This window comes from Tursiops truncatus, chromosome 8, assembly GCF_011762595.2.
Source record: "Tursiops truncatus isolate mTurTru1 chromosome 8, mTurTru1.mat.Y, whole genome shotgun sequence".
Taxonomy (NCBI): Eukaryota; Metazoa; Chordata; class Mammalia; order Artiodactyla; family Delphinidae; genus Tursiops; species Tursiops truncatus.
In genome coordinates, this window is record NC_047041.1 from 106,170,664 (window position 1) to 106,184,470 (window position 13,807).

Genomic DNA, 13,807 nt, shown 5'->3' on the forward strand with positions numbered 1-13,807 from the left:
TCAAATCTGAAGTTACTGTGGAGACACCTCTTAATGTGTTAAATAAGAAAAACACCATTGTGGTATTTATCTGTGAAACTTTTTTTAGGGTAATACTTTTTAAATATATTGTTTTAGTTTTTCAGATGGGATTCCTTCAGATTCCTTGGAAGCTGCTAAAAATGCAAGTAATACAGGTCAGTTCACTGCACATGGGAAAGTGAACCGTTGGAGAGTTTGCGTGCAGAGCAGGGAGGCTCCTACTCAAACCTCGGAAATCAAGTGAATAGCACAGTGCACCTCTACCTGCCGTCTCTCGCTGTTAGCGCTGATTACCAGGCGCTCAGGCTTTTTTCACCTGTGCCTTTACTTCTCTTCCCGTGATTATTCTGAAGCACGTCCCAGATATCATATTATTTTGCTATGATCATAAATTCATAGATATATTACTTTTCCTCCTTTTTTTTTTTTAATACATTTATTTATTTATTTTTGGCTGCGTCGGGTCTTCGTTGCTGTGCACGGGCTTTCTCTAGTTGCAGCAAGCGGGGGCTGCTCTTCGTTGCAGTGCGCAGGCTTCTCATTGCGGTGGCTTCTCTTGTTGCGGAGCACGGGCTCTAGAGCGCATGCTCAGTAGCTGTGGTGCGCGGGCTTAGTTGTTCCATGGCATATAGGATCTTCCTGGACCAGGGCTCGAACCCATGTCCCCTGCATTGGCAGGCGGATTCTCAACCGTTGCACCTCCAGGGAAGGCCCTTTCCTCCGTTTTCAAGTATTTATCTATGCTTGTTTTTCCCTCTGAACTGTTTGAAAGCAAGTTGTGGATATTCTGGCTTTTTCTTCCTAAAACAATTTAGTATAAATTTCCTAAAAACTAGGATAAAGTCTCATAACCACAGTGCCATTACCACAACCAAGAAATTTAATGTCGGTCCAATACTATTAGCTAATGTACAGTCATGTTCATATTCTCCTGGTTTTCTCAGCATTTCTTTTACCTCCATACCCCACACTCAAATCCAGAGCTGACCGAGGATCACATATCACGTTTAGTTCTGTCCCCTTTATTCTAGAGTTATCTCTCCACCTTTTTTACCCTTCCTCGCAGGGACACATCAGCAGGCTGTGTGCTCCAGCTGTCTTGTAGAATGCTCTGGATGGGTCTCGTGGTTTTCTCCTCACTAGATTCAGGGTAGATGTCTTGGCAAGACGAGCACATAGGCGACCTGATGGAGTGGAATGCAGTTAGGCCTGTGATGGGGCTCCCGAGAGTGCTGACGTGGTGAAGACAGTGTCTGCCGGTCTCTGCCCTTAGGGTCCTTGGAGTAAAGAAGCTGTTGGGCACCCTGCGGGAATCCTGTTCTCCGTAAGACTCTTACGTAGGGATTCGGGCACCACTGATGATCCTTGCTGAATGCGTGATGACGTTGGTGGTCACCAAAGGGTGTTTTTCTAATCCTATCAATCTAACATATTAACATCTATTAAAGAAATACTTCCCTATTCCCCCGCTACCCCATTTTAATGTTACTATAGACTCATGGATTAGCTTTTTATTCAGTGTTTAATCATTTGCCATCATTATTCTTTTTTTAATAAATTAATTATTTTATACAGCAGGTTCTTATTAGTCATCCATTTTATAAACATCAGTGTATACATGTCAATCCCAATCGCCCAATTCATCACACCACCAGCCCCACTCCCCGCCGCTTCCCCCCTTGGTGTCCATACGTTTGTTCTCTACATCTGTGTCTCAATTTCTGCCCTGCAAACCAGTTAATCTGTACCATTTTTCTACGTTCCACATATATTTGTTAATATACAGTATTTGTTTTTCTCTTTCTGACTTCACTCTGTATGACAGTCTCTAGATCCATCCACATCTCTACAAATGACCCAATTTCGTTCCTTTTTATGGCTGAGTAATGCTCCATTGTATATATGTACCACATCTTCTATATCCATTCATCTGTCGATGGACACTTAGGTTGCTTCCATGTCCTGGCTACTGTAAATAGTGCTGCAGCAAACACTGGGGTGCATGTGTCTTTTTGAATTATGGTTTTCTCTGGGTATATGCCCAGTACTGGGATTGCTGGGTCATATGGTAATTCTATTTTTAGTTTTTTAAGGAACCTCCATACTGTTCTCCATAGTGGCTGTATCGATTTACATCCCCACCAACAGTGCAAGAGGGTTCCCTTTTCTCTACACCCTGTCCAGCATTTGTTTGTAGATTTTCTGATGATGCCCATTCTAACTGGTGTGAGGTGATACCTCATTGTAGTTTTGATTTGCATTTCTCTAATAATTAGTGATGTTGAGCAGCTTTTCATGTGCTTCTTGGCCATCTGTATGTCTTCTTTGGAGAAATGTCTATTTAGGTCTTCTGCCCATTTTTGGATTGGGTTCTTTGTTTTTTTAATATTGAGCTGCATGACCTGTTTATATATTTTGGAGATTAATCCTTTGTCCATTGATTCGTTTGCGAGTATTTTCTCCCATTCTGAGGGTTGTCTTTTCGTCTTGTGTATGGTTTCCTTTGCTGAGCAAAAGCTTTTAAGTTTCATTAGGTCCCATTTGTTAATAGTGGATCGAAAAAGATCTTGCTGTGATTTATGTCAGAGTGTTCTTCCTATGTTTCTAAGAGTTTTATAGTGTCTGGTCTTACATTTAGGTCTCTAACCCATTTTGAGTTTATTTGTGTGTATGGTGTTAGGGGGTATTCTAATTTCATTCTTTTACATGTAGCTGTCCAGTTTTCCCAGCACCACTTATTGAAGAGACTGTCTTTTCTCCATTGTATATTCTTGCCTCCTTTGTCATAGATTAGTTGACCATAGGTGCATGGGTTTACCTCTGGGCTTTCTATCTTGTTCCGTTGATCTATGTTTCTGTTTTTGTGCCAGTACCATATTGTCTTGATTACTGTAGCTTTGTAGTATAGTCTAAAATCAAGGAGTTTGATTCCTCCAGCTCCTTTTTTTCCCTTGAAAACTGCTTTGGCTCTTTGGGGTCTTTTGTGTCTCCATACAAATTTTAAGATGATTTGTTCCAGTTCCATAAAAAATGCCATTGGTAATTTGATAGGGATTGCATTGAATCTGTAGATTGCTTTGGGAAGTATAGTCATTTTCACAGTATTGATTCTTCCAATCCAAGAACATGGTATATCTCTCCATCTGTTGGTATCACCTTTAATTTCTTTCATCAGTGTCTTATAGTTTTGTGCATACAGGTCTTTTGTCCCCCTGGGTAGGTTTATTCCTAGGTATTTTCTTATTTTTGTTGCAGTGGTAAATGGGAGTGTTTCCTTAATTTCTCTTTCAGATTTTTCATCATTAGTGTATAGGAATGCAAGAGATTTCTGTGCATTAATTTTGTATTCTGCTACTTTACCAAATTCACTGATTAGCTCTAGTAGTTTTCTGGTGGCATCTTTAGGATTCTCTAGGTATAGTATCATGTCATCTGCAAACAGTGACAGCTTTACTTCTTCTTTACCAATTTGTATTGCTTTTATTTCTTTTTCTTCTCTGATTGCTGTGGCTAGGACTTCCAAAACTATGTTGAATAATAGTGGTGAGAGTGGACATCCTTGTCTTGTTCCTGATCTTAGAGGAAATGCTTTCAGTTTTTCACCATTGAGGACGATGTTGGCTGTGGGCTTGTCATATATGGCCTTTATTATGTTGAGGTAAGTTCCCTCTATGCCCACTTTCTGGAGAGTTTTTATCATAAATGGTGTTGAATTTTGTCAAAAGCTTTTTCTGCATCTATTGAGATGATCATATGGTTTTTATTCTTCAGTTTGTTAATGTGGTGTATCACATTGATTGATTTGCTTATATTGAAGAATCCTCGCTTCCCTGGGATAAATCCCACTTGCTCATGGTGTATGATCCTTTTAATGTGTTGTTGGATTCTGTTTGCTAGTATATTGTTGAGGATTTTTCCATCTATATTCATCAGTGATATTGGTCTGTAATTTTCTTTTTTTGTAGTATCTTTGTCTGTTTTTGGTATCAGGGTGACGGTGATGGTCTCATAGATTGAGTTTGGGCGTGTTCCTTCCTCTGCAGTTTTTTGGAAGAGTTTGAGAAGGATGGGTGTTAGCTCTTCTCTAAATGTTTGATAGAATTCACCCGTGAAGCCATCTGGTCCTGAACTTTTGTTTGTTGGAAGATTTTTAATCACAGTTTCAATTTCATTACTTGTGATTGGTCCGTTCATATTTTCTATTTCTTCCTGGTTCAGTCTTGGAAGGTTATACCTCTCTAAGGATTTGTCCATTTCTTCCAGGTTGTCCATTTTATTGGCATAGGGTTGCTTGTAGTAGTCTCTTAGGATGCTTTGTATTTCTGTGGTGTCTGTTGTAACTTCTCCTTTTTCATTTCTAATTTTATTGATTTGAGTACTCTCCCTCTTTTTCTTGATGAGTCTGGCTAATGGTTTACCAATTTTTTTTATCTTCTCAAAGAACCAGCTTTTAGTTTTATTGATCTTTGCTATTGTTTTCTATATTTCTATTTCATTTATTTCTGCTCTGATCCTTATGATTTCTTTCCTTCTGCTAACTTTGGGTTTTGTTTGTTCTTCTTTCTCTGGTTCCTTTAGGTGTGAGGTTAGATTGTTTATTTGAGATGTTTCTTGTTTCTTGAGGTAGGCTTGTATAGCTATAAACTTCCCTCTTAGAACTGCTTTTGCTGCATCCCATAGGTTTTGGATTGTCATGTTTTCATTGCCATTTGTCTCTTGGTATTTTTTAATTTCCTCTTTGATTTCTTCAGTGATCTCTTGGTTATTTAGTAACGTATTGTTTAGCCTCCATGTGTTTGTGTTTTTTACGTTTTTTCCCCTGGAATTGATTTCTAATCTCATAGTGTTGTGGTCAGAAAAGATGCTTGATGTGATTTCTATTTTCTTAAATTTACTGAGGTTTGATTTGTGACCTAAGATGTGATCTGTCCTGGAGAATATTCCATCAGCACTTGAGAAGAAAGTGTAATCTGCTGTTTTTGGATGGAATGTCCTATAAATATCAATTAAATCTATCTGGTCGGGCTTCTCTGGTGGCGCAGTGGTTGAGAGTCCGCCTGCCGATGCAGGGGACACGGGTTTGTGCCCCGGTCCGGGAAGATCCCACATGCCGCAGAGCAGCTGGGCCTGTGAGCCATGGCCGCTGAGCCTGCGCGTCTGGAGCCTGTGCTCCGCAACGGGAGAGGCCACAACAGTGAGAGGCCCGTGTACCGCAAAAAAAAAAAAAATCTATCTGGTCTATTGTGTTGTTTAAAGCTTGTGTTTACTTACTAATTTTCTGTTTGGATGATCTGTCCATTGGTGTAAGTGAGGTGTTAAATTCCCCCACTATTGTGTTACTGTCGACTTCCTCTTTTATAGCTGTTAGCAGTTGCCTTATGTATTGAGGTGCTCCTATGTTAGGTGCATATATAATTGTTATATCTTCTTCTTGGATTAATCCCTTGATCATTATGTAGTGTCCTTCCTTGTCTCTTGTAACATTCTTTATTTTAAAGTCTGTTTTATCTGATATGAGTATTGCTACTCCAGCTTTCTTTTGATTTCTGTTTGCATGGAATATCTTTTTCCATTCCCTCGCTTTCAGTCTGTATGTGTCCCTGGGTCTGAAGTGGGTCTCTTGTAGACAGCATATATATGGGTCTTGTTTTTGTATCTATTCAGCGAGCCTGTGTCTTTTGGTTGGAACATTTAATCCATTCACGTTTAAGGTAATTATCGATATGTATGTTCTTATTACCATTTTCTTAATTGTCTTGGGTTTGTTTTTGTAGGTCCTCTTCTTCTCTTGTGTTTCCCACTTAGAGAAGTTCCTTTAGCAATTGTTGTAGAGCTGGTTTGGTGGTACTGAATTCTCTTAGCTTTTGCTTGTCTGTAAAACCTTTGATTTCTCTATCAAATCTGAGTGAGATCCTTGTGGGGTAGAGTAATCTTGGTTGTAGGTTCTTCCCTTTCATCACTTTAAATATATCATGCCACCCCCTTCTGGCTTGTAGAGTTTCTGCTGAGAAATCAGCTGTTAATCTTATGGGAGTTTCCTTGTATGTTATTTGTCGTTTTTCCCTTGCTGCTTTCAGTCAATTTTTTTTGTCTTTAATTTTTACCAGTTTGATTACCGTGTGTCTCGGCATATTTCTCCTTGGGTTTATCCTGTATGGGACCCTCTGTGCTTCCTGGACTTCGGTGGCTGTTTCCTTTCCCATGTTCGGGAAGTTTTCGACTATAATCTCTTCAAATACTTTCTCGGGTGCTTTCTGTCTCTCTTCTCCTTCTGGGACCCCTATAATGCGAATGCTGTTGCGTTTAATGTTGCCCCAGAGGTCTCTTAGGCTGTCTTCATTCTTTTCATTCTTTTTTCTTTATTCTGTTCCGCAGCAGTGAATTCCACCATTCTGTCTTCCAGGTCACTTATCTGTTCTTCTGCCTCAGTTATTCTGCTGTTGATTCCTTCTAGTGTATTTTTCATTTCAGTTATGGTGTTGTTCATCTCTGTTCTTTAATCGTTCTAGATCTTTGTTAAACATTTCTTGCATCTCCTCCATCTTTGCCTCCATTCTTTTTCCGAGGTCCTGGATCATCTTCACTATCATTATTCTGAATTCTTCTTCTGGAAGGTTGCCTATCTCCACTTCATTTAGTTGTTTTTCTGGGGTTTTATCTTGTTCCTTCATCTGGTACATAGCCCTCTGCCTTTTCATCTTGTCTGTCTTTCTGTGAATGTGGTTTTTGTTCCACAGGCTGCAGGATTGTAGTTCTTCTTGCTTCTGCTGTCTGCCCTCTGGTGGATGAGGCTATCTAAGAGGCTTGTGCCAGTTTCCTGATGGGAGGGACTGGTGGTGGGTAGAGCTGGGTGTTGCTCTGGTGGGCAGAACTCAGTTAATCCGCTTGTTTGCTGATGGGTTGGGCTGGGTTCCCTCCTGTTGGTTGTTTGGCCTCAGGCGACCCAACACTGGAGCCTACCCAGGCTCTTTGGTGGGGCTAATGGTGGACTCTGGGAGGGCTCACCCCAAGGGGTACTTCCCAGAACTTCTACTGCCAGTGTCCTTGTCCCCCTGGTGAGCCACAGCCATCCCCCACCTCTGCAGGAGACCCTCCAACACTAGCAGGTAGGTCTGGTTCAGTCTCCCCTGGGGTCACTGCTCCTTCCCCTGGGTCCCAATGGGCACACTACTTTGTGTGTGCCCTCCAAGAGTGGAGTCTCTGTTTCCCCCAGTCCTGTCAGAGTCCTGTAATCAAATCCCGCTAGCCTTCAAAGTCTGATTCTCTAGGAACTCCTCCTTCCCTTGCTGGATCCCCAGGTTGGGAAGCCTGACGTGGGGCTCAGAACCTTCCCTCCAGTGGGTGGACTTCTGTGGTATAAGTGTTCTCCAGTTTGTGAGTCACCCACCCAGCAGTTACGGGATTTGATTTTACTGTGATTGCACCCCTCCTACCATCTCATAGTGGCTTCTCCTTTGTCTTTGGATGTGGGGTGTCTTTTTGGTGAGTTCCAGCGTCTTCCTGTCGATCATTGTTCAGCAGTTAGTTGTGATTCTGGTGTCCTCGCAGGAGGGAGTGAGCGCACGTACTTCTACTCCCCCATCTTCCCTCACTGTCCATCGTTATTCTTTTTTGTGTGCAGATTGTCCCATTTGCCAATGGGGTCCCTGTAAGCTGGCTTCTGTGTCCTTTTGCTGCGTCCCCGTCCATTTTGAGTTCTCTGTAGCTTTGTGGCATAGGCGATGGTCCATTTTCCCTTGAACTTTCCTTTCCCCAGACCTGGAATCTACATTTATGCAAGGAGGCCTGTATCTTTTAGTTGGGACAGAGATTTAAAAACCAAAATATAAATCCCATCTGCCATTATTTCTAGACCTTTCAGTGGCCAGAACTAGCGATGTGTGTTTGTGTATATGTTTAGTATTTACATACAGTTTTGTATATACACAGTTACATATGTTTTATACACATACACGGTGCTTCATGTTAATGATTGGGATTGTAGTTAAAAGGTAAGATTGAGTGCATACACGTTGTATTCAGCTTGCCCGCATCACTGTCTTACAAAAGGTGGGGGAGAAATCTAGGTCTGCGCTGCCTTTTGAGTCGGGTGAGGGCCCTAAGTTTGGGTTTCCAGACAGTGTCGCTGAGAGGGAATCTTTTCAACACAGAGCCTGTGCCGCGAGCCAGGTGTGAACCAGTCTGTGGCACAGCTGACCTCCCTCTCAGCGTCGTGTTTGTTCTTCAGGAGTCGGTACAGTGTGTGTGAGCTGTCGAGGTCGCAGGGCAGAGGGGCGGGGGCTCCTGGGAGGAGGCGGGTTTGGGCAGGAGGGCAGGGTGGGTGAAGGTGGAGGCAGAGAGCGCCTGGAAGGTCTGGTGCCCCCAGGGAGCTGGTGGGAGTCGCGCTTTCCTGAGCTGGGGCACAAGTGCGCGCTGATTTCCTGAGCCACGGGCACCTTGTCCCTGTCCTCGGCTTCCGGAAGGGAGGTAGACTGCCTGAACTTAGCAAGTGACAGTGTCCTCGGACCTCGGAGGGGACTGGGGCTTGTGCCGCTAAGGTGAGGAGCAGAACTCTCCAGGTACCCCCGGTGTGTTTGTAACCATCCCCTCAGTGATTAACACGGAGGATCGAATGCCTTTACAAGTAAATGTTTTTGAAACAGATGTTGTTTCTTTTTAACTCTTGATAGAAAAGCTCGCAGACCAGGTGATGCAGAATCCTCAAGTTTTGGCAGCTTTACAGGAACGACTTGACAGTGTCTCCCACACTCCTTCGAGCTACATCGAGACGTAAGTATGCTGCGAGGGAGACGACGCAACTTTAAGAGACAAAGAATAAACCTCTCCTGGTTCCTTAGACTAGGAATAAGTATGTTTTTCATTCAGTAGACCTTGCCTGCTGAGAGCCAGGCTCTGGGGTCCCGAAGGTGACTGCTGGGGTCAGAGCCTGGTAGAGGCTACAGGCCTGTGAGGGCCAGGGTAGTGCGGTGTGTCAAGTTATGGGCGAGTGTACGGTGCCAGCCTGCAGGGTGAGAGGCCTTCACAGGTCCCATGAGCAGGCGGACTGGGGCGTCAGCAGGGGGCGGAGGTACAGGCAGATGGGGGCAGTGCTTTCTCTTCACGGTGGCTCCTGGTGCGCTAAGAGACCCAGTCCTGCCCGGCTCACCTATGTGAGCCTGCAACAGCGAAACGTGGCTTATTTGGACGAGGTCTGTGTCTTTGTTGTACTGCACAGTGAACACCGTAAGGATGCCCACCCTCCAGGCCCTTGGACTGCTCGTCTCGGGGCCTCAGCTGCTCCGGGCTTCCCTCCTCCAGTCAGTGCACGGCTGCGTCTCAGAGAGTCACCCCGCACACTGGCTGGCCCACGCGGGGCTGGGGACAAGGGGGCACAGAGGGGGCACGCTTGGGGTCTGCTCTGCCCGTAGAGAGGGTTCTTCCGGGGGGTGACCTAGTGGGGAGGGTGGGGTGTGGTGATGCTGGGTGCAGGTAGGAGAGCTGAGTGTAAGTGGTGCTTTCTAGTTTCTGGCTTCAGAAACTGGGTGAATGGGGTGGGCAGCATTCACTGAGAGGAAATGGGGGAGGGGAACAAGGTTTTGTGCGATAGAATTAGTTCCACGTTCCATGCTGTACGTGACGTGCCTGTTGTGGGGAGAAGAATGGTGTGTAGTTACTCTTACTGTCCGGAGGCTGGCTGGGGAGGATATCTGGGTTCAGTTGGCTTAGAGGTCCTTGTATTTTTACTCCATTAGGAAGATTAGAAAGTTAGGAAATAACGTTAGGTTGTGTAATTAACGTAGAAAAGAAGTACAGATGTTAATGTATTCAGCGTTACTAAATTCTTACTCTGCTTTTTCCTTGTTCTCTAACTAGCAGTAGTTCTAGAACGGTTTCTGTAGTTGGCAGTCTGTAGTGAAGGACCTTTGTCCAAACTGAGGTTGCCGTGGGTATGATTACACCAGGACAGGGTCCTTTGTGATTCAAGGCTTCTCTACTGCACTTGACCCTCTGTATCCACGGGTTCCCTGGGTTGTAGATTTGCACATTCAACCAACTGTGGATCAAAAATATTGGGGGAAAACTTTTCCAGAAAGTTCCAGAAAGCAAAACTTGAATTTGCCTCACGCCAGCAACTATTTACATAACATTTACATTGTATTAGGTATGGTAAGCAATCTAGTGCTGATATATAGTATACGGGAGGATGTGCTTAGTGTGCAAACACTATACCATTTCATATAAGGGACTTGGGCATCCATGGGTTTTGATATTCACAGGGCTCTGGAACCAGTCCCCCTTGATGGCTGTATTTTCTAAACAGTGCTGTGCTTGGGAGCTGCCTGGTACTGTATACTATTAGACTAATGCCAGCCCTGCCCTTGAGGAGTCAGCCCACGTGGAGGAGGACTCAGAGGGCAGGACCCAGGCCCACCAAGGGGGATAGTGTGGGTCTTTGTGGGGCCCAGGAGTCTGCTCTTGTTTTTAAAAAATTAATTTATTTGGTTGCACCGGGTCTTAGTTGCAGCAGGCGGGCTCCTTAGTTGCAGCATGTGGGAGCTAGTTCCTGACCAGCGATGGAACCTGGGCCCCCTGCATTGGGAGAGCAGCGTCTTAACTAACCACTGCACCACCAGGGAAGTCTGCAGTAGTCTGCTCTTTGTTCCAGATTGTGACTCAGGACTTCAGGTTAAACAAATGATTTTAATGGGTTTAAAATGTTTTTTCCCTTCTGATTTATAAAAGTAAGGCATACAAACTAAAATGTTTCTTAGAAGGTAAAAAGTATCAAAGGGCTAAGGAGCTGGTAGTTGTCTGACTCTAGACTAGAATGCACGCCTTGTCTCTGTCGTCTCTGGTTTTTCCCTTGCTGTGTCAGCAGGAGCTCGTCCTGTGGTGCTGAGTATTCCTTGAGGACACGGTTGTGGACAGGCCGTTTTAATCCTGCTCATCTTGTCATTGTTCCCAGTCTTTCACTTTTACAAATAATACATCAGTGGTCACTCCAGCACATAAACATTTGGTTATTTCCTTAGGATAAATTCTTAGAAGTAGATGCAAAGAATATTTTCAAGGTTCTTGTTTACGCTTAAGAAAGATGAGTCAATTAGAGGGCCTCTGCCCTCAGCCTCATCAAACCTGGGAATTTCTAAAATTTTCTTCTCTCTTTTATTTAAAAAAATTTCTTTGACTGCAGCTCGAAGCTTGCGGGATCTTACTTCCCCGACCGGGGGTTGAACCAGGCCCTCAGCAGTGACAGTGCAGAGTCCTAAGCACTGGACTGCAGGGAAGTCCCCCCTGGGAATTATTTTTTAATTGCCAATTTGGTAAGGAAGAGACAGCAGTTCTTTTAAATTTACATTCTTTTGGCTATTTCATGAGATTGGACCTTTCTTCCGTGTTTCATTACCTGTATTTTTTGTGAATTATCTTTCAGCTTCCTCCTCCGCCACCGCCCTGCTTTTGGTGGGGGGGCGGGGAGGTGGTGTTTGTCCTTAATGATTTTTAGGAGCTCGTTTTCATGGTAAGGGTGTTAATTCTATGTTAATGTTAATTTATTTTAGTAAAAAATAAGCATGCCGCCTTATTTTGCAGGCGTATGGATGTTTTATTTTTTATTCCCTCTCTTTTAGTTTACCTAAAGCAGTAAAAAGAAGAATCAACGCACTGAAGCAGCTTCAGGTGAAATGTGCTCATATAGAAGCCAAGTTCTATGAAGAAGTTCATGACTTGGAAAGAAAGTACGCAGCGTTATACCAGCCTCTCTTTGACAAGGTAGGGAGCTCTGTTAGTACACTTCATTAGTATATTTCAGAAAGTTCTTCAGGCACAACATCCAGATGTACCCAGTGAATCATTGACTGTTACTCTTTTTTTTTTTTTGACATCTTCATTGGAGTATAATTGCTTTACAGTGGTGTGTTAGTTTCTGCTGTATAACAAAGTGAATCAGCTATACATATATCCCCGTATCTCCTCCCTCTTGCCTCTCCCTCCCACCCTCCCTATCCCACCCCTCTAGGTGGACACAAAGCACCGAGCTGATCTCCATGTGCTATGTGGCTGCTTCCCACTAGCTATCTGTTTTACATTTCATAATGTATATATGTCCATGCCACTCTCTCACGTCGTCCCAGCTTACCCTTCCCCCTCGCAGTGTCCTCAACTCCATTCTCTATGTCTGCGTCTGTATTTCTGTCCTGCCCCTAGGTTATTCGGAACCATTTTTTTTTTAGATTCCATATATATGTGTTAGTGTACGGTATTTGTTTTTCTCTTTCTGACTTACTTCACTCTGTATGACAGACTCTAGGTCTATCCACCTCACTACAAATAACTCAATTTCGTTTCTTTTTATGGCTGAGTGATATTCCATTGTATATATGTGCCACATCTTCTTTATCCATTCATCTGTCGATGGACACTTATGTTGCTTCCATGTCCTGGCTATTGTAAATAGAGCTGCAGTGAACATTGTGGTACATGGCTCTTTGAATTATGGTTTTCTCAGGGTATATGCCCGGTAGTGGAATTGCTGGGTCGTATGGTAATTCTAGTTTTAGTTTTTTAAGGAAGCTCCTTGCTGTTCTCCATAGTGGCTGTATCGATTTACATTCCCACCAACAGTGCAAGAGGGTTCCCTTTTCTCCACATTTATTGTTTGTAGATTTTTTGATGATGGCCATTTTGACTGGTGTGAGGTGATACCTCATTGTAGTTTTGATTTGCATTTCTCTAATAATTAGTGATGTTGAGCATCCTTTCATGTGTTTGTTGGCAATCTGTATATCTTCTTTGGAGAAATATCTATTTAGGTCTTCTGCCCATTTTTGGATTGGGTTGTTTTTTTTGTTTGTTTTTTTTTGGCGGTACACGGCCTCTCACTGTTGTGGCCTCTCCCGTTGCAGAGCACAAACTCAGCGGCCATGGCTCACGGGCCCAGCCGCTCCACGGCATGTGGGATCTTCCCGGACTGGGGCACGAACCCATGTCCCCTGCATCGGCAGGCGGACTCTCAACCACTGCGCCATCAGGGAAGCCTGTTTTTTTTTGATATTGAGCTGCATGTACTGCTTGTAAATTTGGGAGATTAATCCTTTGTCAGTTGCTTCATTTGCAAATACTTTCTCACATTCTGAGGGTTGTCTTTCCATCTTGTTTATGTTTTCCTTTGCTGTGCAAAAGCTTTTAAGTTTCATTAGGTCCCATTTCTTTATTTTTGTTTTTATTTTCATTTCTCTAGGAGGTGGGTCAAAAAGGATCTTGCTATGATTGATGTCGTAGAGTGTTCTGCCTATGTTTTCCTGTAAGAGTTTGATAGTGTCTGGCCTTACATTTAGGTCTTTAATCCATTTTGAGTTTATTTTTGTGTGTGGTGTTAGGGAGTGTTCTAATTTCATTCTTTTGCATGTAGCTGTCCAGTTTTCCCAGCACCACTTACTGAAGAGGCTGTCTTTTCTCCATTGTATATTCTTGCCTCCTTTATCAAAAACAAGGTGACCGTAGGTGCGTGGGTTTATCTCTGGGCTTTCTATCCTGTTCCATTGATCTGTATTTCTGATTCTGTGCCAGTACCATACTGTCTTGATTACTGTAGCTTTGTAGTATAGTCTGAAGTCAGGGAGCCTGATTCCTCCACCTCCGTTTTTCTTTCTCAAGGTTGCTTTGGCTCTTTGGGGTCTTTTGTGTTTCCATACAAATTGTGAAATTTTTTGTTCTAGTTCTGTGAAAAACGCCATTGGTAGTTTGATAGGGATTGCATTGAATCTGTAGATTACTTTGGGTAGTATAGTCCTTTTCACAATATTGA

General features: G+C 43.4%; 1 protein-coding gene across 6 annotated transcripts in view; it reads left to right on the top strand.

Moving 5' to 3' along the window:
- Positions 1-13,807, top strand: part of NAP1L4 (nucleosome assembly protein 1 like 4) — a 63,612-nt gene that overhangs the window by 19,633 nt on the left and 30,172 nt on the right. For all 6 annotated transcript variants that reach the window (XM_033861392.2, XM_033861394.2, XM_033861390.2 and 3 more), the window contains 3 exons: positions 118-176; positions 8,691-8,790; positions 11,631-11,772. In XM_033861392.2, the coding sequence (XP_033717283.1) occupies positions 118-176; positions 8,691-8,790; positions 11,631-11,772 (301 nt within the window). The remainder of the gene's footprint in view (positions 1-117; positions 177-8,690; positions 8,791-11,630; positions 11,773-13,807) is intronic.